The 27347-nt window shown below is 41.8% G+C and overlaps 1 protein-coding gene across 5 annotated transcripts in view; it reads left to right on the forward strand.

The window, feature by feature from the left end:
* Nucleotides 1–27347, forward strand: part of CACNA2D3 (calcium voltage-gated channel auxiliary subunit alpha2delta 3) — an 876035-nt gene that overhangs the window by 575550 nt on the left and 273138 nt on the right. For all 5 annotated transcript variants that reach the window (XM_083156212.1, XM_083156214.1, XM_083156213.1 and 2 more), the window contains 2 exons: nucleotides 4455–4535; nucleotides 9370–9444. In XM_083156212.1, the coding sequence (XP_083012338.1) occupies nucleotides 4455–4535; nucleotides 9370–9444 (156 nt within the window). The remainder of the gene's footprint in view (nucleotides 1–4454; nucleotides 4536–9369; nucleotides 9445–27347) is intronic.

The raw sequence follows: 27347 nt of genomic DNA on the forward strand, positions 1-27347 counted from the left end.
TCTTAGTACAGTGGGGAAAAGAATAAAGACTACGGTTTACCTCACACATTTCAGTCACTTTAAGCACCACTAGTAAACTAGTATTGCCTAATTTAAATGTTTCTCAATCCCACATTTTCCATATAACCTTCCTGTAATATACACAGATTTAGGGAAATAAGTGTTCTTTCAGATCTGCTGAAACACTGGTGGAACAAGTGAAGATGGCTAAATGTATTCAACTATGTAACTATTGCTGCAAGTTATTATTATTTTATTGTCCCTCTTTTGTTATACACAATGATGCCCCCATGCAATGATCCTGTGCTACACCCAGGGCAATAGAGAGTCTGGCGGGGCCCATGTACTTTTTAGGGTGTTTGGCCTAATTGCAGGAGGCGTGGCCATGCACCCTTTGAATAAAATGAAGAAAAAAATTGTACTTTAAGCACTTCCCTGGCCACACTGCAGCCCAGCACACAGCAGCAAGTGTTGAGTTGACCCCCATTGCCAAGTAATGGGATTTTTACTGGACCCCTCCATCAGACCTGGTCCTGGGTGATTAGTACCCCCCTTCTCTGGGCACCAACTATATACACCTACACATACTGTATTCTATATATAGCAGTTGAGTTGTATGGCGTAAATCTCAAAATCCAAGTAACTTCATCTTAATTTAGGACTATCTACCACTGCTATCGTAATGCTCTGGACACTGCTAAACAAACATATTTTCCATCTCTAATCTCTTTATGCAACCAACCCCAAGTGACTTTTTATTACATTTAAATCACTTATTTACCATCCCTCACCCTCCCCACCAGCTAATATCAGTGCACAAGAACATGCTTCATTCTTCAAGGATAAGATTGATAGAATCCAAGATGAAATGGCATGCTCTTCTTCAGTCAGTGACTTGCTTACTTCCTTTCCTGACCTATTTGCCACTTTTTCCTCATTTGACCTCACAAGTGAGGTTGAAGTATCAACACTCTTCTCATCCTCCCACTCCACTAACTCTCCTCTTGATCCTATACCTGCAAAAGTCAGTAAAGCTCTGTCTCCTGTGTTTATCCCAAACTTAACTAAAATCTGAAACCTCTCTCTCTCTCTACTGGTATCTTTCCTTCTCTGTTCAAGCATGCACTTATTACTCCCATTCTAAAAAACTCAATTCTGATCCAAACTGTGTCTCTAGCTACTGTCCTTTCTCTCCACTCCCATGTCTCTCCAAGCTACACTCGCCTCACACACTTTCTTAACTCCTACAACTTATTGGAACCACTTTAGTTGGGCTTTCACTCTCAACACTCCACAGAGACAGCACTGACTAAAGTAGTAAATGATCTGGCCACTGCTAAATCTAAAGGCCATTTCTCACTACTTATTCTTCTAGATCTCTTAGCTGCCTTTGACACTGTTGACCACTCTTTTCTCATACAAACACTACAATCCCTAGGTCTTCAGAACACTGCCCTTTCTTGGTTCTCACACTACCTATCTATCTAATCTCTCTTTCAGTTGGAGTACCACAAGGCTCAGTCTTAGGTCCTCTGCTTTTCTCAATCTTTATCTCCTCTCTTGGCAAACTAATCAACTCTTTTGGATTTCAGTATCATCTGTACGCTGATGCTATGTAATTCTATCCTTATGTATCCCTCCTATTATCCCTATAGATTGTAAGCTTGAGAGCAGGGCTCTCATACCTCTATGTCAGTTTGTTTCTACCCAGTTTGTTGAATCACTGTTGTTTCCAGTTGTAAAGTGCAATGGAATATGCTGCGCTATATAAGAAACTGTAAATTAATAAATTCTATGTCTTGTCTCTGCAAATGTAAAAGCCCCTCTGCCTTCATTGCCAGCATCATGCAGATAACACTGAGGTCTACTTCTACTCACCTGCTATTTGTTCTTTCCCTTACCCATCTATACCCACTATATCTCATGCTATATTCCACAGTAGGACTAATCTTCTCCTCTCACCTCTACACAACTGCTGTGCACTCCGCAATCCCTACACCAACTTCCTATAACTTCCAGAATGCAAATGAATGTACTCAGCTTCATAAACTTAACCAATACCTCTCCCTAAAACATCTCCAAAATTATCACCAGGTACTTTCACTCTCATTTCTTAGATTGGCCCTTGACCAGCAGTTCACTTCACCTCTGTTGACTACAAAGCGTCTCTTTATGGAACCTCCTAACTCACCGTTACAGAAAGGTTTTTTTTTTTGTTAAAGTTTTATTTATTCTGTTAAGAATTAAAGGGGGACTAAGCGAGTCTGGCTACTCATGCATCATTTGTGGAACTCAAACTGGAAGGGCAGCATAGTAGCATACCCAAGGGAAACATGAATGGGAATTTGTAAGGCCGTTCATATACAGTGCTAATAATTGTTTCCAAACTGGTGAATCTGCTACACTTTGTTTTTGAGGACAGAGATAGATGGAGGGGCTTTTATGTTTTCAAGTTAGCAGCGATTAAGCCAGGAGTAGACATGTGGAATCTTCTTACATAAATTATGAACCTCAGAATGGTAACTCTTGATACTGAGATAATCCCGACACACATGGGACATTGTGCACACATGGAGGCAACCTCTTCAGCATCTGTCTAACATACTTAGATTAATTCATAGCTTTTCTCCCACTGGAGAGTCTTCCCAGTGTCTTTCTCTAACTTGAGTTCACATTGGTCTTTGTCTTGTTAATCAGTAGAGTTTGGTAGAGTTAGGAGATGTGGCCTTTAGAGTTTATGTTGCGGAGACATTACCCATTCTATTGTTCGTTAAATGGCATCTAAAAAACATCTGTTTGATAAATTATATCCTACTCACACTTGGTCCTATTCAATCTGGATTTACTCCAGCTACAATTCGAATCTTGTTTGTACCCCCTGTCTCAGCATTGCCAAAAATTAACAAAAACCATCGGAAATCGGAGCAGTTACGGGTAACAAAACAGAGGCTATCATAGCTCTATGCACAATACCTCATAGGTATTCTCAGACAGCCAATCAGCATGTCTGAAAGGTTGGCACTAGAAAAAGGTCCTTGATGAGTTGGGATCTTGAGCATAAGGGAGAGAGATGTGTCATGTGACTTAGTTTTAACTTTTCTCAGTGTGTCTCTTTCCACCCCAAATGAACGCCAATGATATTGTATGCCAGATAATCTAGTATTTTTTAAAAGAAAAATACTTTCTGTATTCATTTCTAGCTGAAACCTTATGTAATATACTGTAGGTAACAAAGTATAGAGAAAAGTGTCAAATGCGGAACCACTATAGCAGTCTGTGGACGCTCCACTTCTTTCGTGGCCCCATAAAAAAAAAATGTGAAAGTTTGTTTAGAAAATGAGTGGGGTGTTCCCTCCACCGGTGCTTCTTTAAAATGTATATTATATGTCCCTCCATATGTATAATTGTAGAAGAGGATATGTTTATACAAATGAAAGGAACGTACAGATAGAGCCATCCTCATCTAGCCCTTTAATAGAATTAAGTGAGCAAGAGCTGTCGGACTTAATACTATGCTTATCCCCTATTGTATTGTTCCATGTACTGTGTTGCAGCTGAGAACAATAGGCCTTGGCTCACCATGGCTATCCAGAGAAGGCTAGCTGAAGAAGGCTCCATCTGTATAGTATACAGTACATTTGAAAGAATCGCCAGTGGAGGGAACAACCCATTTGGTTTCTATATGAACTTTTCATTTTAGAAACCTTATCTAATGTTTAGAAACAACAATCATGTTTTTGAATAGGGATATTTGGTTCTTTTGGTTAACTAAAACATCTAAATAATTATCAGTATCTTCAAGGCAACAAGCTTAGACCTGAAATGAAATAGAGCCATTCATATCTACATGCATACAGTACATACAGTACATACATACATACATACAGTACATTAATATGGAGGTTCCTGCTTTAGAAATTTCCATCTTTAAAAATCGAATTTACCCAAACTTTATTTTACAAATGTAGGATTTAATTTTCAATATAATAAAAGTACATTCCTATTCTTACGAGGACAACTTATGTTTTTCTGCCCAAAAAGTGAGGCTCAATACTGTACTCAGCTGTCCGACATAAAACACTTGCCAGATATAAATACAATAGAACTCTACGTAATAATTGCAAGCATAAATGTGTCAGTTCTTTGCTGACGTGTAGTAGAAACACATATTTGTTGATTACTGTTGATAAATTTCTTATGTTGGACCGTTCTTCATCCAGTGAAAAAAAAAAAAAAAAGAATAAAAAAAATATGACAGCTGTTTTTCCTCATTTTACTTTCATTCATATCCATCAGTGTCTCTGGGACGGCGGCACAACAAAGCTCAAAGTCATCTGTGTACTATAATAGATTTATGACAACGTGAAAATAATTAGTGCATGTCTGTAATGTTTTACCAATGAATGTTTACCTTAGTTAGATGCCTGTTTTACTTCATTTCTTGTTTTGTGCAGAGATCAAAGGGGGTTCTCCTAGGTGTGGTTGGCACAGATGTTCCAGTTAAAGAACTTTTAAAGGCCATTCCGAAATATAAGGTAAAGCTTCAGAAGTCAATAGTTACCTATTTATGTGGTATTTATGTCATTTAAACGCACTAGTCGGTAGGAGGCTTAGGGTGTCCATTATAAAGTCAGTCTGACAATCACCAGCGTACACCTTACAGATCAGCACTGGTATTTGATTACTGTTCTTATGTATGTATACAAATAAAGTTCTAGAACAGATTTTTTTCTTAAATTATTTTTTTTTATTGTTCAAAAAGAAATGACTTTGAAAACTGCACTCGTGGTGGCAGCCATTTTGTGAGTTGAAATAAAAAACTGTATAGTACATGAGGATTTAGCTTATCAAAATGATAAGGATCAGTGATGTCATTGGTACTTCCAGGTATCCTTTTTAGAATATATTTGTGGGGATTTACAAAATTAAGCATCACTAGAACGTATGTATGGGGGACCACAGCAGATATTAGAGATTTCGGCTGTGGGCCTCTGTATTTAATTGTGAAAACAACCTCCATAGATTCCTATTCATATTTATTTTTACTCAAGTTATTTTTTTTAATTATATTTTATTCAAAAATAACACACTTGGGGGGCTATTTAAAACACTTTGAGTATGGTAAAGGGTACATCAGCCAATCATTTTTCAGATACATGACAGTTAAGAGCTGATTGGCAAAGCACCAATTACTGTATCATATGCAATCATTTTTAAATAGTATCTAACGTGCTGTTACCTCTAGCGATCAGATATTGGATTTATCCAACTAATTGCCAGATTGAAAGTATAAGGTCCAGATGTATCAAGCTTCAAAACTGATAAAATGGAGAGTGATAAACAGCCAGCCAATCAGCTCCTAACTGCCATGTTACAGACTGGGTTTGGGAAATGACAGGTAGGAGCTGATTGGTTGTTTGTTTATCATTCTCCTCTTTATCACTTTTTGAAGCTTGCTACATCTGGCCCTCAATGTGCTTGATATGGAATACATCAGATGTGTGTTATGTGCACTGTTGTAAAGTACACCTACAAATGCATGTTTCCATTGGAGATATACTGTATGTATCTTTTGGGGATTTTTATTCAATTGCCAGTAGAGATAAGCGGTTCGGATTCCACGGAATCCGAACCGCTCCGAACATAGCGGCTCGCGGGTTTCCGGCTTTGTTCATAAACCCGAGCGCGGCCAAAAGTGGGAAGTTGGCTTCGGATTCTTGTGAGGCGCTGAGTCTATAAAAGCTCGGCGTCTCGAGAATTCGGTGCCATTTCACAGTCACGCTTCCTGCCGCACACAGTTCTGCTGTTCACAGCGGTGGTGGGCTTCTGGGGCTGTGTACTGGGGTGTTTTAAAGTTTAACTGGGGGTGTTGTGCAGACTGCAGAGGGGTGCTGTCTGCGCAGTGCAGAGTCAGACAGAGGGGTGTTGTGTGCCGCAGTGCATGCAGAGTCAGACTGCAGAGGGGTTTGGCACTGGGGTGTTTAACATAACTTGAACTTGTCTTGTACTTATCATCATCAATCACTCAGAGTCATTAGTATGCAGTGCAGAGGGGTGTTGTGCAGTGCAGAGTAGAGTAGACAGAGGGGTGTTGTGTGTAGTGCATGCAGACTGCAGAGGGGTTTGGCACTGGGGTGTTTAACTTAAACTTGTACTGTACTTGTTGTCATCAAGGGTGTTGTGAACTTGTGCAGTGCAGAATATACACCATATACTGTCAAAAGAAGCAGAACAAGTTCAGTGTATAATTATTCTGCCTCCACGGTCCACGCATTTTTAATCAAGAGCAGTCCATAAAAAAAGAAATACAATCTAAAAATAAATTTTGCTGTTCTTTATTTGTTTGCTGTATACTGTAACTGCACCCCAATAGTATTATACACCACAAGTTGCGTGTGTGATTGTTCTGCAGTGTTATACAAGGGCCGTCCATATAAAAGAAATACAATATAAAAATACATTTTGATGTTCTTTCTTTTTTCTTTGCTGTATACTGCACACCAATAATATACACCACAAGTTGCGTGTATGATTGTTCTGCGTTGGAGCAGGGTTATACAAGCTGCGCATTAAAAATAAACTAAATTTAAAAAAATCCTAATCAATTTTTCTCGTCTTTAATTATTCATTCTTTGTGTGTAAAGCACCCATAGTATATACTGTCAGAAGGTGGGTGTGTGATTGTTCTGCGTCCAAGCAGCATTGTCCAAGCTGCACATTAAAAACAAATTAATAAAAAAAAATCCTAATCAATATTTCTCGTCTTTAATTATTCATTCTTTGTGTGTAGAGCACCCATAGTATATACTGTCAGAAGGTGGGTGTGTGATTGTTCTGCATCCAAGCAGTGTTATACAAGCTGCGCATCAAAAACCAATTAAAAGTAAAAAATCCTAATCAATTTTTCTCATCTTTCTTTATTCGTTCTTTGTGTGTACTGCACCCATAGTATTTTTTGCCTATTTTTTTTACAATTCCATCTTCCACCTCTTTTTTGCCATTATGTGCTTTTTGAGGCCTACTTTTTCAAACTAGCATCCTGTCTGCTGCTGCAGTGACACTCCTAGATGAGCCACGTGTTTGTGCCGCACACTTATGTGGCTTAGCATAGTTATAGAGCTAACAGCTAAGTGGGTCAAAATTGTCTGGAAAGGGCTGGAAATTAATGTTATTGAGGTTAATATTACTCTAGGGACAAAAAATTACGTGATTTGGGCATTTTTTGACCATTTTTCAAAAAAACAAACAAATTCAAAGCTTTTCACCGCCGTTCGACAAAGCCAAATCCAAATCTTTGGCCCCGGCGCTCATCCCTAATTGCAAGTGACATCATCGATATGCAATTTGAATGGCGGTATTTAAAGTTCGCAACATTTCCACTTTCCCCTCACCAGCGGTCCTAAATTGTACCGCACAGCCAATCGTCACAGCCGCACGTGGCACAGTATTGAATAAGGGCCAAAGATTGATGAATAAAGTGTGTTGTTTTGCTGCTGTTTATTTGCTCCTGCAAGTAATTTGTACCTTAAACGCAGACTTCTGTACTTTAACTGCTACGTGATCATCTGTTAATAAAATGACTGGTGGTTTATTTTGTTTTCTAGCATTTACTGGGTAATCTATGTCATCGGATAATAAAAATGATTTTGGAAGTGTTGCTTTAGAATATAAACAAGTAGCAAATGTGCCCCAACGATTTAAATTTAAGTTCTCCTTTCCACTCCTGTTCTCTGCTGAACTTTAGAAAAAAAAAGTTCTGTTTTGATGCAGGGGAAAACCAGATGGGGAGTGAGTATCTATGAATGGAGCGCAGGTGTTCCACAGTGCCTGGCTCATTCCCCCAGCCTTGTAAACTGCATGTGCTTTTTTCCTCATATGTCTTACTTATAACCTTTTGTAAACAAACTCCAAGGAACACTTCTAAAATCTCTGGAAAAATCAGAAATCGGACTACAGCAATGAATTGTGCTGTAATTGTGACCTTCAGGAGAGATTTATAACTCCAGATATATAGACCATGAAGGAGTGAAAAACATAGGAAAAACGAGAATAAGACTCAAATGAAAAAAAAAAAAAAATAAACATTTTATTCCAGCTAAAGGTCTCTTAGGATTTAGATTTTTTTTATGTTTAGTGTATTTGCCTCACACACAAAGTATCCTTAGCCATCCTTAGTAGCCATGTGTACATCAATGCTGCATTTGAGCATCTGCGGACGTGCGCATCTTCCTTTGAGTTGGTGTACCTGGGTGGTAGATTGCCAGCAATGTGGGTTTCGTGTATTATAAATGAGCATGGGCGCATGTATAGAAGGACTTTGAGGCTAATCTGAGATAAGCGTACACAGAGTTTGGTTTTCAGGTGGATATCTTGCACCAAATATAAAGCTGTTGCCATGGTGATTCTAAAGTGATTAGGGAGACTTCAACAAATGGATGACTAGGCATGGTGCCTCCTATTCTGATAAAGATCTACATACAATGAGGTCAAATTACATGTAATCAGTGGTGCCACCTGAGGTGGGGCTGCAGATCAGTTCAAATAGTGGAGCCACAGCAACTGACAGTGAGTTGGTTTGGAATGGCAGTTAGTGCCAGTTGGTATGGCTCCCCTTTTTGAATTTTGAACTGCGCTGCACCTCTGGGGCCTCCCCTGCATGTAACCATGAACCCTTACCTGTGTGTACCTCCTACTGTTATTTTTCTCCCTCCAGGGGACTTTCCTCAGGTGAGCTGGTGGTAGCCATACTGGTGGTTGCGGTTGTAGTGGGCAGGAGAACTGGGTCATTTTGCATCTCGTCATCACACATAACTAGAAAGCAGGAGTGTAGGTATTAGGTAGGAAGGGTTACCCATCCGGGAGTCCGTGGGACTTTTATGTATCCCCTGGATGTTCCCAGAGAGTGAACAAGTATGTCTACTTGTCTATGTTGTGTCTGTGCTTCCTGGTAAAGTCATAGGCTGTAGTCTTTTACTTCAGCATACAAAATGGCTGCCTCCTGTGGAAATATTTGGAGGTATAGTATCCCTTTAAAGCAATCCTATATAAATTAACATTCCAGGGGCCAAATTTAATAGGGATTGAGAATCAGAAAGTGAGAGATTTTGGGAGAGTTTTCCCTTTTTTTTTTTAAAGCGGCAATCATTTACACTGCAAAACCAGGTTGATTTTGCCATGTATGTGATTGCTGCTTTAAAAAAAAAATGTATTCTCACACCCTATTACATTTCGCCCTGTAGTTGTAAAAAAAAAAAGCCTGGAAAATACATTTCTCTAATGATACACTATGTTTGATACATTCCTTATATTTCTATATGTGTGTTTATATGTTCTATGTGTGTTTATATGTTTCTTTGCTCCTTGTTGCAGCTTGGAATACATGGCTATGCTTTTGCCATCACTAACAATGGGTATATCCTGACTCACCCCGAGCTGAGGCCTCTGGTAAGTACAGTAGCTGATGTACAGTAACTGTTATATGCAGGAATAGCTGGATTCATACATATCTGACTATTACAGAAAGCTCCTAACGTTACAATTGTTACTTGCTCAGTGTTTTCTTTTCTAAAACTGTGGGACAAATGAGCTGTAAAATAAACGCAAATGTTTATCATGAAGTTGTTATTTACACATATCTCCCAACTTTGTATCTTGCCAAATCGGGGTCTGCTGCTGCCGGACCGAAAACGAGGCAGAGTTATGTCATGAGTGGGCATGGCCTCAGCTAAAGGGGTGTGGCTCAGCACCACGACCCCTGTTTTAAGCCTTTTCAGGGCTGTGCACAGTGCTCCCCTAGCGACTGGGCCGCCCCCTTCCTGCACTCCCTCCCATCACTGAAGAGATACCATGCTCTTGTACACGGCACCTCCTTAGCAATCATAAGGTGCCTATTGGATTATCGAGATTGACCTTTGCTTTAACATAATTCTGATGACCCCTAGAAATAACTCACACTGACACCTTATACTAAAAATAAACACGCGGACAACAACTGCATAAGTTTTAAGGTCAACAGTATTTATTGTTGGTTTGACCCTATTGAAAGGGATGGCCAGGAGAGCGCTTGGAGACCAGCTAAGTCATAAACGTTACCAATGGCAGCGACTACAACGCCTCAACTTGTAACCAGGGTGATGAACCGCCCCCATTGAATTCAAAGCACAGCCCGCACTGTGACGGTCTTACCAAACCTCCTATTGCATGGTGAGGACAGTTCAAGGAAGTGGCCATCGTCCCCCCTCGGGGGCAGGACTCACCAGCTGTCCTGGCAGAGGGTGGCAATACCGCACAGTGACCTCCTGCACCTCAAACTTGACCGCTGGTCGAGAGCGCCCTCCCGCCAATTATAATTGATTTTAGTGAAGCCAAATTGCGTGGCGGCCGAAAGGCCGGGTGGTAAACACAGCAGGAAAGGGAGGGAGGGTGGGAATCCAGACTCAAAGAGGAAGTGGGAGACCCTGACTACCCTTTATATAACCTGCCTAAGCTACCACCCCTTCTGCCCCTGATTGGCTACACCTGACCACTGTGGATTCTGGGTTAAGAGACTTCGTCAACTAACTTTATCAAACAATCACAAAATCCTCAGGCTCTTAAATGCCCTCATGCCTATGCAGCCCTCGCTTAATCACAATGTCCCACAGGACAGACACTGCCACCTGCAAGAGAGACAGCAAGATAAATTTCCAAATAGCAGGTCTGTCCTGCTGCAATCGGGACAGTTGAGAAGTATGATTTACATACAGTGATTTGGGTAGAGAGGGTGTGGCCTATTTTCACAATCCCCTTATTTGTCAATTTGTGGGCATGCCCTGTGCTCTCCTAGGTGACAGACAGCCTCCGCCTCCCTCCCTGTGCTGTTGAGATGCCGTGCGGGTGTGCACGGCATTTATTTAAAGATCACCGGCTGCTCCCGGTGATCGGCGGCTCCCTCAACTGCCCCCGCCCCCCATCCGTGGGACACTGTGACCCACAGGAGGGAGAGCGGGACAGTCTGCTATTGACGGGACTGTCCTGATGTAAACAAGACAGTTGGGAAGTATCGTGTACATGGTACCAGCTCATACATTCCTACTTTTGTAAACTTGTTTCAGGGAGATTATAGTTGGTAGTAGAATTTAGCACAGCGCCCCATTGAGGGGGCGTGTCAGGCTCCACCCAAAAGAAGTGTCTAGTTCCAAATATGGAGAGATTGTCAAAAGAGATTGTGGACGTTCCCTAGAAGCGTGGGTGTGTACTGCTACATCTGAGAGGAATCTTGTAAAATGACTTATATCCAAATGTAGATGAGCCCCAGAGCAGTTAGTAAGAGATACTATACTTGGTAAAAAGCTGGGAAATGGTGCTAATGATTTAATGTAAATGTATCTATCTCTCATTCCTTTTTAACCCAAACATTTAACCGTGTAATGTGGGCTAGGTGCTGTGTATGATACCCATATGTAAATGCAGGAGGGGGAGACGGACTCAGGTCAAATTACTGCCTTGCCCCAAGTGATGAAAACCCTAGTTTCAACCCTTGTTTGGGGCACATGTGCCACAGATTAAGCAACATTTAGTGTGCTAGGAAAACAGTACAGTACTTGATGCATTTAGAACCCCAGCAATAGTGATATATCAAATACAGCTATACAAATAATTGTAGAATAAAGTAGAAAGTAGGTAATTCTCACATTACGACAGTAGGTGGCACTATAGCACTATGTTTTTCATGTTGGTATGTAAATACATTTCATCTTCGTAAAATAAAATCCTTGGTGCATTTTCCTTATTCTGTTTTATATGCATTTTCTAATTTATTAAAACCAGACTTGAAAACCATCCTGATTTGTGCACGGTTTAAGGAATTTTATATACTGTACGTCTATGACATAAAAATGTAAAACTTATTTTCTTTTCTGGATTAAATAATGACACTCGGTAGCACAACTGGCAGCTGCAACTTGGTTATGGGCTTGAGAAAAGAAGAAATAAAATCCGGTAATTCAGCTCTGCACAATATATTTCCTTATAGGGATGCTGTGATTTGCCTGGGCAAAGGAAGTCACCAAAATAATTCCTTTTTGCCAAAGCATTTAGGCCCTAATTCTGGTTGGCTCACAAAGGAGCGTTAGTTTGCTGCATTGAGAGCCTTATAGAGCCGCCCGCCGTTCCTCCAAAAACCCGTCCTCCCCGATATTCGCAGATTTTCCATGCAGCGCGGCAAATGAATGCAATCCATTTGGGTTGCCAAAATCATTTGATGGTCACACTACAGATGTCATTCGATGGTCAGTAACCATCGAATAATTTCAGGCCCGCACGCAAGCTTGCGAATAGATGTTTATGCAAAACATCCATTCCCGGGTATCTTCGATGAGCGGCGGGGTTATTTTGCGAATACGAGAATGAGGGCAATAATCTGTTGTTCCTCCCAAACAATAATATATCTGAAGTTTAGCCGAGAACTAATCCCTCTCCCCATAAATGAACCCTAATCCATCTTCTAAATGCGTATCCCTCCCTGCCCACAGACTAGCACTAAACCTACCAGTGCCTAAAACTAATCCCCCCAACCTAATGCTGACCTGTCCCACATACTTACAATCAGTATGCGGCAGTTGGGATTTCAATGTCGGCATTCCAGCATTGGTTCCTGAGGAACTTGGGGGTTGTGGGCCCAGGGGCAAAAATATCATTTAGGCCCACGTTCTCCACCGCAACACAAGTTCACAATAACACATTGCTGGTTTGGGCAGCAGTGGGCCCCGTAGTTGTCCATGGCCCCAGTGCAATGCACCTGCTGCACCAATTGAAGTTCTGCCTCTGGTGTTGAATAGTAATTAGTTTGTGTGGTATAGATGGAAATAGTAATACGTGTATGTAGTATACTGTAGCTGCAAATAATAATTATTTTGGGTAGTATAGATTCAAATAGCAATTAGTGTGGGTAGTATAGATGGAAATAGTAATTAGTGTGGGTAGTATAGATGGGAATAGTAATTAGTGTGGGTAGGATAGATGGGAATAGTAATTAGTGTGGGTAGGATAGATGAAAATAGCAATTAGTGAAGGGAATGGTAATTAGTGGGAAGGATCCGATACGCAATGCCGGCGGTCGGAATCCCGGCGGTCGGAATCCCGGCGGTCGGAATCCCGATACTGGAATCCCGACCGCCGAAATCCCGACATGGGGGGGACGTGGATCACCCCCCCTTGCGGGCTCGCTACGCTCGCCACGCAGCGGGCCCGGTGCCTCGCTACGCTCGGCACGCTATTTTATTCTCCCTCTATGGGTGTCGTGGACACCCACGGAGGGAGAAAGTTTGGGGATTTCGGCGGTCGGGATTCCAGTGTCGGGATTCTGAACGCCGGGATCCCGACCGCCGGCAAATTGACCGCATCCCAGTGGGAAGTATTGATGGAAAAAGTTATTAGTGTGGTTAGTATAGATGGGAATAGTAATTAGTGTGAGTAGTATAGATGGGAATAGTAATTAGTGTGAGTAGTATAGATGGGAATAGTAAATAGTGTGGGTGATTATATATGCGGGTTATATAGATAAAAATGGTAATAAGTGTGGGTAGAATCGATGAGAGTAGTAATTTGTTGGTAGAATAGTTGAGAATAGTAATGGTAATTATTGTGAGTAGTATAGATGGGAATAATAATTAGTGTGAGTAGTATAGCTGGGAATAGTAAATAGTGTGGGTTATATAGATGGAAATGGTAATTAGTGTGGGTAGTAAAGGTGGGAATAGTAACTATTGTGGGTAATAAAGTTGGGAATAGTAATTTTTGTAAGTAGTATAGATAGGAATGATAATTAGTGTGAGTAGTATAGATGGGAATAGTAATTAGTGTGAGTAGTATAGATGGGAATAGTAAATAGGGTGGGTTATATAGATGGGAATGGTAATTAGTGTGAATAATATGGGTAAAAATAGTAATCAGTGTGGGTACAATAGATGGGAATGGTGTCAGTAGTACTGTATGTAGATCGGAATAGCAATTCGTGTTTGTAGTAAAGAGGAGAATAGTAATTAGTGTGAGTAATATGGGTAAAAATAGTAATTAGTGTGGGTAGTGTAGGTGGGAATAGTAATTAGTGTGGGTAGAATAGATGGGATTAGTAATTAGTGTGGGTAGAATAGATGTGAATAAAATCACTGTGGGTAGATAGATACGAATGGAAACTATTGTTAGTAGTATAGGTGGGAATAGTAATTAGTTTGAGTAGTATAGGTGGGAAGAGTAATTAATGTGGGTACAATAGATGGGAATAGTAACTGGTGCGAGTAGTACTGTATGTAGAGCGGAATAGCAATTAGCGTGGTAGTAAAGATGAGAATAGCAATTAGTTTGAGTAATATAGAAGGGAATGGTCATTAGTGTGGGTAATATAGATGGGAATGGTAATTAGTATGAGTAGTATAGATGGGAATAGTAATTAGTGTGAGTATTATAGATAGGAATAGTAAGTGTGGGTTAAATAAATGGAAATGGTAATAAGTGTGGGTAGAATAGATGGGAATAGTAATTGGTGGGAGCAGTATAGATGGGAATAGTAATTAGTTTTGGTAGTAAAGATGGGAATAGTAATTAATGTGAGTAGTATAGGTGGGAATATTAATTAGTGTGGGTAATATAGATGTAAATGGTAATTAGTGTGGGTTATATACTGTAGGTGGGAATAGTAAATAGTTGGTAATAATAATTAGTGTGAGTAGAATAGATGGGGATATTAATTGGTGTGAGCAGTATAGATGGGAATAATAATTAGTGTGAGTAGTATAGGTGGGAATATAATTACTCTGAGTATGATAGATGGAAATGGTTATTAGTGTGGGTAGAATGGGTGGAAATAGTAATTAGTGTGGGTAGAATAGATGGGAATAGTAATTCGTGTGGGTAGAATAGATGTGAATATAATTACTGTGGGTAGAATAGATGGAAATGGTAATTAGTGTGAGTAGTATAGGTGGGAATAATAATTAGTGTGAGTAGTATAGGTGGGAATGGTAATTATTGTTGGTAATATAGATGGGAATGTAAATTAGTGTGGGTAGAATAGATGGGAATAGTACTTGCTGTGAGCAGTATATATGGGAATAGTAATTAGTGTGAGTAATACAGGTGGTAATAATAATTACTGCGGTTGGTATAGATGGAAATGGTAACTAGTGTGAGTAATATGGGTAAAAATCGTGTGGGTAAAATAGATGGGAATAGTTATTGGTATGAGTAGTACTGTATGTAGATCAGAATACCAATTAGTGTTGGTAGTAAAGATGAGAATAGTAATTAGTGTGAGTAATATAGAGGGGAATGGTCATTAGTATGGGTAATATAGATGGGAATAGTAATTAGTGTGAGTAATATAGAGGGGAATGGTCATTAGTATGGGTAATATAGATGGGAATAGTAATTAGTGTGAGTAATATAGAGGGGAATGGTAATTATTGTTGGTAATATAGATGGGAATGTAAATTAGTGTGGGTTATATATATGGGAATGTGAATTATTGTGGGTAATATACATGGGAATGGTAATTAGTGTGGGTAATATAGATGGGAATAGTAATTAGTGTGGGTAGTATAGATGGGAACAGGGTAAGATGTAATAAAGAGATGGATTTATAGAGAACACATAAACATATAAAATACGAGGAAGAGTCTGATTGGATGTTGTAAGGAATTCCTAGTGGGTAGTGGCAGTGGAGAGTAAGAGGTTTCAGCCTTGTTTGCACACAGATGTACCATTTTTGCACACCCCAGTGGTCAGTGTACACTAGTAATGCAGTTTTTTCAGTTCCAGTTGTTTTATTAATACAAATAACATGCACATATTGAGTGAAATGTCATTAGGCGTGACCGTGTTGCACAGGACATGAGGCGCCAAGTAGAGCTATTTGGCAAAACTAAAACCACCATATAAAAGGACACGTGTATGGAAAGGATATCACAAGCTGGACCAATATCAGCATGGGCTCCCCTTGTCATAGTGGGAACCAGTCCCACCATAGTCAGCTAACGTCCAGGGTTTAGTGTGAGAATGATTGGCTAAGCAACCAATTACCATTATTTTACAGCAAGGTTCTGTAAAGAGCCTTTATAGTTGCACATTTGGGTTATGTTAGTTATTAAGAAAAAAAAGAGGCTCCTGATTGGATGGTGGGCTCTGACATAAGCTGCTGATCGGATGGTCACAACTATCTAATCAACTGCTTCTTTCACTCCACAGTTCCCTGAAACCAATATTTGTATTGTATCTGCTGCCTCCTGTTCTCCACCGGCTGCAGGATTGACTATGACAGTACCATTGGCTTACTTAGGACAAAAAAACTGTTTCCTTTTGATCGTCCTTTAAAAACAAAGATATTTAAAAAATAATTACCAGTAGAGATAATGTATTATTTAATATTAAATCATGTTCTATGTTAGGTTCTACGGTGCACTGTGACCTGGCAGGCAATGATATTGGCTGACCGTCTTTTGATAACCCATATTGCCAAAACACCATAACTTGTATCAAACAGATAATACCGTAGAAAGTAAGTTGTACAGTATATCAAAAATGATGCTACAAGTATGCCAGTAATCAGGTGTCCTTATATTATTATTATTATTATTATTATTATTATTATTATCACCCCTAGAACACATACATCATTTTTGCAGGCAGTCATTCCAAGTTTCTTTGGATTATTTAATTATCCCTGTATGTGTTCTAGGGTTAATGACACAATAAACAGTACTATATACTGTATGTATTACTTATATTTTTTGCCCTTTCTTCACAGCAATGCCATATTTTAGTTGTTTTTTAGCATTGGGATGCTCCCAGTTTTTCTCACTTGGCTATTAATAATTTTACCCGTTATAACTGAGCTGTCATTGTCACTGTATAGTGCTGATTGTACAAAATTTAATAATGTTGTAATTTTTTTCACACAATATTTGACCAATTTTTGAAAATTGGAAAGCTTCTCCTAAGAAAAATCGAGAATCACATCTTTGTGCCTATGGGGGGTATTCAATGTGTAGGTCACTGCGGTCGAGCTTGCCCGACCACTGTGAACCTGTCCCGTTCTCGGTCAGCTCGACTGAGAACATGCAGGCGGGATTCAATGTCCTGTCTGCAGTGTGACGAGAAGGGGGCGTGGCCACGAGTTGCAGCCGGGAAGAGGCGAGCTGCAGCCGGCAGCTCGTCACTTTCTGGCCGTTCAGCTTGTGAAGTCGGGCTCGTTCTGCCTAGAAACCCAGCTCAATCCTGTCGGGGAAGATAGCATTGAATAGGGCTGGCGATTGAATACCCCTCTAAGTCTTATGTGCTAATTAGTATTAAGTTCTTCATTTCTAACAAAGCCCAACCCCTTCCTTAAAAAGTCAGCAGATGAACTATGACATTGCCACACTTACATAACGAGATCATTAAAAACCTAGTTCTGGGTGGCATGTCCAAACTTAATATTAGAGGACTCAGTTATTTATAAGGCTGAGCAGGACCTAGTTGCGAACCAAATTGACATGGAAGGTACTCTAAAAGAATCCCAGTAATCTCAGCTTAAGGCAAAGTCCTATATGGAGAGATACCACCTGTGCCGAATGCTGGACCAGTAACACAGCAAGAGTTACAAAATAACTGAGAAGATTTAGTTGGTAAATTTTGGTTTTGTGGAAAACAGGTCAGTTTTTGTGTAAGCTACATACCACCATAGGGACTATTAACCATTCTTCGTAGTGGTTGTTCCATATGCTAATGCAGCAGGAGGCTTATGGTGTAAGTCTATGCCTCCTGCACGCATGTGTGATCCTCTGCTGTGTCCCATGATGCATCATCGGATCACTCTGAGAGACCGTCAGCTTGCTCTCTGGAGTACTTTGGAGATTGGCTGCCGCAGCTTCGTCCCTAGAGTCATAAGAGGGGAACCCAGGAATCGGCTCTCCCACAATACAGAGGCAACACACCTACATTTTGGGAAATGGCTGCCCCCTTCCTTCCCGCAAATGGTTGCAGATTGTCAACCCCCGGATGACCCTGGAACCATTCTGCACATGTACAAAACAAGTCCTGCGCATGTACAGTGTACCAAACATTGGTACATCACATCTTTCTCTGATATCAACCGGTGCAAAGTGGAGTGGTGATGTATCATAGCCAAGAATGTGCCACTGTGGAAGCAGCACCTCAGTGTAGTGGATGCAGCTGTATCACGGAGATTAAATAATTGATGACTAGGGGCATTTTAAAACTAGGATCTAAGTTGGAAGGAGAATCCTGAAACTGTGCACTAGATAATGTAGGCAGGCATCGAACCTTGGCATAAAGAAATGTGGTAGGAATTTTATATCCATACTGCTAAACCACCAGATTCATTCTACTGGATGATTCAAAAAGGTAACAGAGTTCAACCAATCAGCTCCTACCTGTCAATTTTCAAACAGCTTGTGACACAGCAGTTACGAGCTGATTGGCTGGTGGTTTAATACATCTCCATTTTATCACTTTTCAAGTTTAGTACATCTAGCCCTTATCTATCATCTGATTATCCATTCTGCCATCAATTTTTTGGGGGGCACACCCCACTAGAGGGCACCCGCTGTCAATGAATCAATTGTTCTGCCATTCAGGCACGAATACAGTAGGCTCCAACATTTCTGTTCCCCGGTTCCTAAGGGGAAATGTTTGAAAAATGCCCCATTTGGATGACCAAGCATTACTTTTGGTGTTGTGGAAAGGACTTTAATTGGGTTTAGCAACTTTGTGTGACAAAAGTAATGGGCACCCAGTTGGAGCAACAATTGTAGTTCTCCACCCAAAAAATTACATTCTCACTGTACAAAAAAACCCCAAAAGTTTATATTTGTGATTTGTAATTATGTTGACAAGCACGTCTCCTGTGCTCCACATCCATCATACAAACCATAAAGGGCAGAATGTAACAATTTGACATAAAAACTGATGAAGAAACCGAGCCACGCATTTTACCATAACTCGTCTACGGCTAAGAGCTCAGTATTTGAATTGGTTTTTTTTTATTGTTCAGAGTAACATTTTCCCTACATCCATATGTTTGCAATGTATCACTGCCCTCGGTTACAGTGCACACACAAAGCTGAGTTAATGGTTCAGGTATGCGCATTTAAAACTGTTTAGTCCTATTTAAAACAACATTGGATTTTTTGCAGCTTAACATCGACTTCACTTAAAAGTAAGTTTAGCTATTTAATTAATTTACTGTACTTCAGTCATGAAATGAAGGATAAGTACTTGCAGGAATCGTACATATGTGTATAGGGTTTTTTTTTCCAGAACAAACCTAATCACCTTTAGGATACATTAGGGCCTTGTGTTTCAGTTTTATGGCTGAGTACACATCAGCTAATTCATACGGATTAGCATAAATCAGTTCATTTTAATGATTAATTTTGCAAACAACACATTTCAATTATAAAAAAATATATATTTTTAAAAAATGTCAGAATATAATCAAAAAATTTTAAGTCCTTAAACCTTTTTTTTTTTTCTGTTTTGGCAAGGCATAACCAGGGTGGTGTCTATAGGAAGTTTCTGCATAAAATAAAAGATGATTGGCGCATCACCTGACCAGCGACCCCCACTAGGCTGCTCCCTCCTCACCTTCACTCCGGCGATCGTACGCCGGAGCTCCCCTGACGCCGCCATTACTTCGGGAGAGATGGTGGCAGGCTCGGAGATGTTCGGCACGGCTCAGGGGACTCGGGATTGCTCAGGTGTTCGGGCGTCCGAGTACTCCCGAGCCGCCCAGAACATCCCAGAACCTGCTGCCGGTTAGTGTGCTGCTATGATTGGCAGCGGCCGCAGCGGCAGGGGAGCTCCACTGAAGACTGCTGGAGCAGAGGGGCTGGGAGGGGGGGGGGGTTGGGTCACAGGAGGAGAGGGGAGTGCTGGGACTCATCTACCCCATCAGAGGACTGTTTTTCGGGACAGGAAAAACCTTTCCTATTAAGGTACTCCTGGCCCAGAAAAACCCACCACTGAAGGGGTTAAGATGGGATGTTGCCCATAGCAACCAATCATATTCTACTTCTTATTTATTTAGCACCTTCTAGATCAGGCATTCCTAACCAAGGCACACCAACAGTGCAGGTTTTCATGATATCCAGGCTTCGGCACAAATGTTAATTCAAAATAACTCAGGTTCTAATTAAGTCACCAATTCTCACACATGGAGATCACTAAAACCTACACCAACAGAGCCTTGAGGACCGAGGTTGGGAATGCCGGTTCTGAAAGATAATAGAATCTGATTAGTTGCTATGGCGACATCCCATTTTCCATAGAACACCCACTTTAGTAAATTAGGGGAGTATTCGATCTGGGACTCCGGCTGTCGGAACGTCCCAACAGTCAGAATCCCAGGCTGTTTTCATCCGATCTGACAGTAACTCGACAGTCGGAATTCAATGTTCCAGCTGTCGAGTGTAGGAAAAAGTCTGTGGATCGGCGAAAACAGACGTGGATTTTCTAAAAACGACCATGAATTTGTCAATCCAAGGCCAAAGAAAAAACAGATCCGACTTTAAAAAAAGTCTGATCTGACAGTCGTCAATGTTGTCGGTAACAACAGCATTGAATAGACATTATGTGGCACTATTTCCGCGGGCACAGATTGATAACCCCCTTAGAGTACTATGGCAGGGAATAGATTAAAGTCAACACAAACTAGTCAAGGGTGGGAGAAGAGGTATTGTACTGGACCCCAACATTTCTGTTGCTGGCCCTGGCAGACACTTGTGTCCACTTTGTTGGTACACTGGGAGGCACCCAGCTGTCTGGAGACATACTGAATAGTATTGTGTCCTAAGCCCAGCAATCTGTTCGGCCAACATAATGCCAGGGCACCAAAGTGCCCAGATCTAGCAATGATTTTTGGAATATCTGTACTTTGAAGGCCATTGCCCTATGTAACACCCACGCCTCAATCATCAAGTTCAAAGCGGTACTCACATCATGTACATTACACCAGTGAGACCACACAGAGCCTAAACTATGTAATTACAGAAATATACCAATGATAGTATATGCAAATGCTTAATATCTTACTCTAACAGTATGAGCACATTTTGCAAAGTTGTGGATCATCTTTGATTGTAGGCTTTTATGTCTATTAAGTATTTGTTCTACTCTTTGGGTCTTATTCTGATTCATTCGCTCGGATGCAAATTCAGAAGGGGGAGCGATGTTTTGTGTATGCACAGCAGCATTTCTGCGCCTGTGTATACGCTGGGTGCTTGCAAACTCGGCGAGAAGTCTGCTCGCCAAGTGCACGCTCCCAGCCTTGCGAGTGGGGGGTGGAGAGGGGCGTGGGGTGCTGGGCTGGGGCATTAGCATATGTGTACACCCTGCATTTCATGGGCGCTCTCATTAAAACGCTGGCCGTACATATGCTAATGCAGTTATGACGAACGTGCATCGGGGCGGACAGATGAAATAGCCGGATGTCAGCTGCCCGCACAATTACCTGCATTTCTTCGCTCATATGTACGAGTGGTCTGGGCCAACCTTACATATGCGTGCGCCTTTGCCATCATTCGATGGTAGGCGACCATCGAAAGGTGGGAAGGTTCCCACTGGCATGCGGATGGATGTTTATCCATTGATGTCTATTCAAGCCTTGCGAGCGAATTCGGTGTGCAAATGGGTGGTGCGGGCTAACCATTCGCAAGGCGAGCTTTGGGTCATTCGCAAGGCTGCGTGCACGCGTCCGAGCGAATGAACCAGAATTGGGCCCTTTGTAAGCGAGATTTTCTTTGCAAATAAATGTATCAATTTCCATGAGTTATTCTCTCATCAGGCATAAACCCTAGCACAAAGCTGACTTATGTGCGCACACGGGCAATTCACTGACATAAATATATGAGTCTTTTAACGATTGTTCAATAAAGGTTTTTGCTGTGCGGATCAAGTCATAGAGAAGCTGAATGGAACCTATGTGAGCTGTTTAGCTGCCAGAAGCTACGGTAGTTGTTAACTTTAAATTAAAAATGTTAACTGTCACCATATACTGTGTGTACCTGAAAACCAAGTATTTAGCGATTCCTAAAGCAGTATTAAGTCTTTCATAGCTGTAAATTCTGGGAAAATTAGCTTCTCCTAATATAGCAAAACAGAAGAGGCCGAGTCTCAGGGGGAGAGTTAATGCCCCCACTTAAGCAGCGTGAGGCTTTCTAAAGCGGCAAAATCCCATTTCTCCCTAAGGAGCACAGGCTGCCATACAGATAACCTACACTTATTCCTCTTGTGCTGGGAAATCTTCAGCCCGGGCTGACAGGAATAAAATGGTTTCAACAGTTGTAGAGTTTTTTTTATTCATTGATGTCATTTGCAAGCGAGTAATCTCTGTAATTGCTGCGTGCTGCTCTTGCTGTCAGAACACTTATGGGATATTAAAGCCTAAAAGTGGACATATCATTGTGAGGTGAAGTTTTCAAATTTGCTAGAGGGGGAATTTTTTTTTTTAAATTGTACTGACGAAGTAATCCCGAGCCGTATCTAACACACCTGCCAAAGGCAGCCATATTGTGGGCTGGACTAGTATTCAGCAGGTTGCAGCCTATCAGTTACATAAAAGCGGATAATCTCACTGAGGTATGAGCAGTTGCACCAAGAGTCGATGGGGAGCGGGGATTAACTACCCATGCCTGGGCTAGGTGGAAGGGCCTGACCTGGGCCAGCTGTTAAAGGGGGAAAAGCAATTCTATTATTTTTTTAGGGGGCATGGCCACACTTTACAGATTTGCCTAGGCCCCCACTTCCTTTAGTACCCAGGCCCATGACTTCTTTCAGAGGCCCTGGGTATGAGATACTGTGTATGTAGATGATGGGTCCTCTCTTTTGAGCCAACAACCACTCCCTAATTCCAGCTACAGGTATTGGTTACAAGAAAAAACATTAAAAGAGACTCATCAGAAAATAATGTACACATCCCAATTATCAGTAAGGAGAGTCTTGGCCACATCATCGACTAACCACAAGAACACCTCCAACAAATCCCGCTTGCAACTTAGGGCTCCTGGCCATTGGCCACTCCCTTTTATTAATATTGATTATTCTATATCTAGTTTCCTAACAGGTCATATCTTCCTTTACACAGTACAGTTTGGAACAATAATAAGCAGGCTAGTGCACTTCAGGGCACACGGGCATGGCCCTATAACCTCCAATCCGCACACTTCAATAAGGCAGCACAATTCCTTGTATGATCTTCCCATCCTGCCCACTTTGCTATGAAGCAGATGGTATGCGGGAGATGCGGCCCCTCTTCTGTGGCTGCTGTAACTGGGAATTGGGAGTCTCCCAGCACAGAAGGTTAGGCAAGTATGGTTTCTAACTGATGCCTCCCTTGTCCCATGTTGCGGTGTTTTAGTGCAACCATCATTTAAAGACATTTACAGTACTTCATTTCACACAGTTTTTATTTTCATGCAATTACGCGATTAGCTGGGGGAGGGTGCAAGGCTAAAATGAGACAATTTGTCAGACTCCAATTTGGAGAGGAGACTCTAATAGGGCGTACACACTGGACCTTATTCTGGTTCATTCGCTCGGACGCGAATTCCCAACAGGGAACAATGTTTTGCGTATGCGCAGCTGCATTTCTGCACATGTACATATGCTGGGTGCGTGGACAGCAAACTTGGCTCACAGCCTTGCGAGCGGGGGATGGAGAGGGGCATGGGGTGCTGGGCTGGGGCATTAGCAACTCCCATTAAAATGCTGGGTGTACATATGATAATGCAGTTGTGAAACACGTGCAGGGGGCGGACAGCTGACATATAGCCGGATGTCAGCTGTCTGCCCAATTCCCTGAATGTCTTCGGCCAAATGTACGAGTGTTCTGGGCCACCCTTACGTATGCGGCCGCCTTTGCCATCATTCGAAGGTGGTTGACTATCAAAAGATGGGGGAGGTTACCACTCGCATGCGAATGGATGTTTATGTACAACATCCATTCGCAAGCCTTGCAAATTAATTCAGGGCGCAAATGGGTGGTGCGGGCTAACCATTCGTAAAGTGGGTTTTGGTTAATTTGCAAGGGTGCATCCCCGCCTCTGAGCGAATGAACAGAATAAGGCCCACTGTCTATTTTTACATTCGATATTGCTAATATAAACCAAATCCACAGGGGCCACGCATCGGGATTGAATCAAAATCTAATGCGTTCGATTTCCATTTGAATATAAAATGGACTGTGCAGTATATAGTATAGATTGGTACTATATAGTCTAAAAAAAAAAAGTGTAAAGGGCACCGTGCGTTTTGATCCCGATTCAATTCCTGTTGAATCGGGATTGAATAGAAAATAAAGCGCACCGTGGGTACACTACTTAAAAGGAGTTAAGCCTGATCCGGCCATTTCCAGCTGTACCATTCATTGCTTTAAATATCATACAGTACAGACATCATGAAAAGCTTTTGAATTCTTGGAATAACCAGTTGCAACATTAAAATGAATGACTGTAAATTTACCCCAAGTCCACAAGGCAATCTCTCTCTCACTTCTTTGTTGTAACATTTCTTTTTAAACTTTTCTGCACACACAGAGTAGACTTTGGGGTCTGGCCATTCTGAAAACAAACATATTTTTTGCATTATTTTGTTCCTGAATCCAAGATAATTAAGAGCAGATGCCTATTCTCCCAATCCTTAATGGCAAGGTATGAGGAATGTATGCAGAAAGGCTTCTCTGAACCCAACGCCCATATGTAAAATGGTTTGGCAGCCTGCGTATACTCTAAATCTAATATGCTTACTATATTATTTAAGCACCTGGCATACACAGTGGGTATTTTCCTATTAAGTTACTGCTCCTATATATTTCATGGCATTATGCAAAAGTATCATGTACTAAAATAAGCAACACATTTCTAATGAAAGCATAAACCGAGAAAGAAGTAAGGGCATTTGGTAATGAATGGTAGTTAGTTATATTCATTAACACAGGGGTAGGAGACATGTGACACACAAGCCATACCTCCCAACATAAGACGAACAAGACACTGCATGCATCGAAGGTGAAGTCTTTTTTGGGGGGTGGCATAGAGGCATGGGGGTCTGGCCTTAACGTGCAGCGCTCTTGTGAGGCCACACCCCCATTTTGTGGCTCTGTGAGCTGCAGGCCATGTTTTCAAGCCCCACTGGCTGCAGGAAAAGACGCTATTCCATGGGGTGACATGAGAGACTCCCAACTGCCCTCCACCCTCTGCTGCGGGACACTGCTGGCCGCGGGTGGGGCGCAGGAACGTCCCCAAAAACGGGATGGTTCCACAAAAAGCAGGACAGTTGGGAGGTATGCACAAGCTGCTGTATAACTACATATCCCAGTATGCCCTGCAACAGTTTTGCTATTAGTGCATACTGAAACTGTGGCTAGGCATGCTGGGTGGGACAGTTCTCCAGCAGCTGGAGTGACAGGTTTCCTACCTGTGTATTAGCATAAAGGAGCAATTTCTGATTTTACCTGGTCAGCCTACAGAGGTTTCAGCCCCATAAGAGGGTTTCAGCAGCAAACACAGGGTTTCTAGAGGGAGGTTTCCAAATGCTTGGAGAGTGGAGTGACAGGGAGGCAGCTGAGAGCTCTGTTGGAACGGGGCGTGCGAGCGTCTTGTCTGTGCGTGCCCCCTTCTGACAGATGGCGGGGGTTGGCGGAGGCTGTCGGCTGGCGGTTCTATCGCCAGCTGCCAGTTATATGAGAGGAGCTCCATCTGTATATGCACAAATTGGTTTCTTAAACACTGGATAGTGTATGAAATACAATATTAACTATAGACATACTTTGCTATCCTCTCGGAATTGCCTGGAGGGTCCTGAAAATCACCACTTCAGAAGGGTGGACAAGATTCTCGCATTTTGCAGGGCTGCCGCATAAGCCCCCACTCCCTCTGCCGGTCAAATAATGACATTCTCTTTGGAGAGGAGGCGGGGCTAAAATAATACAAATCACATCATTTAGTACCACCCCCTCCCTGAAGACCGCAAGCCCTGCTCTCTGGGAAAAGTTGCAGAGAGTCTCCTCTCCGGGCTTCTCCCAGAGAGGATAAAATGAAGGTACTGTATGTAAGTATGACTATAGATGTTTTACAGCTGGAGTAGCCAAACTGCTCCTCGACATTTACCAACAGTTCATGTTTTACAGACCATCTGTGGATCTGTAGAATATGTCAGGTTAGGAACTAATGCACCTACAGGCAAACCTACAAGGTCCAAATGTCTACCTCTCACAGCACTCTCCCCTTCAGTAATCACCTCACAGGCATCCCACCCTTTCAATAATCACCTCACAGACCCACCTTGTCCCAGAATCCTTCATTGCTCCTGGCCTCCATCCTATGATGGACCCTCTCATGCTCCAACCATTACTGGGAATGTCGAAAAAGACAGGCTATCAGGAGATGTATTTTAAAACAGCGACACATTTCACATTATTTACCAAGCACAAACAATAGAGTTAGGCTACAACTCCATTAAAGCTCCTGCTTTAATTAGCGACACGCATCCAAGCTGTAATTACGGCTTTGCTGTAGTAGAGGCCTAGATGTAATGTTGTCATTGGTGACACTGACATGCTATAACCAAACAATGCATGAAGACAAGAGGTTAAAATCTGATTTTTGGTGTTAAAATGCACATGTGAGATGAGGAATGATTATATCCCTAAAATCAGTAGCGCACGCAGGGAGGGTTTCTGAGTACCCAGAAGCCCCCCCCCAGGAGTCTAAGGACACTAGTCTTAAAGCTGAGGGTCCTCTCTTTCCATGGGTACAAGAATTTAAAAAAATCGGCCCTTGGGAGACGGAGATATCTGACTTCAAAGTAGTGGTCCCCACCCAAGCCTGTTAATTGCTCTTCCCAGTCAGATATTTCAGGTTTTGTCAGACTTAGAGTTTTTCTGAGTATATATTCCAAAAGCTGGGACTCTCCCCCTTTGATGGACACTAGTAGCCTGTCTCTACTGTTCCCAGAACCAGAGATATCAGATACCAGGTGTGTGCTCCAGCTCCACACACCTGGTATGTAGTTTTATTTTCTCGTTGGCAGATTGCTCTGCCTCCTGAACTCTGATCCCCTAGTGCCGAATAGCATTTGGTAGGTGGGATTCTCTAGTTTTTAATTCCATCATAATCTTAGAAATCTATTTCCGGAAACTGGAGATATCTGCAGTCAAGCAAGCTGTCCTCCCACCAGAAAATTATGAATAATAAGCCCACTCCACTATACACCCCTCCTCTGTGTATTAAACATCCTCTACCACCCTGGAAGTTATGTATCAGGGCCCCTTCATTCAGCCCAATGCCCCCTTATCCCACCCGATCTCCCACCATCCG

The sequence above is a fragment of the Crinia signifera genome, chromosome 8 (genome assembly GCF_055691185.1).
Source record: "Crinia signifera chromosome 8, ASM5569118v1, whole genome shotgun sequence".
Classification (NCBI taxonomy): domain Eukaryota; kingdom Metazoa; phylum Chordata; class Amphibia; order Anura; family Myobatrachidae; genus Crinia; species Crinia signifera.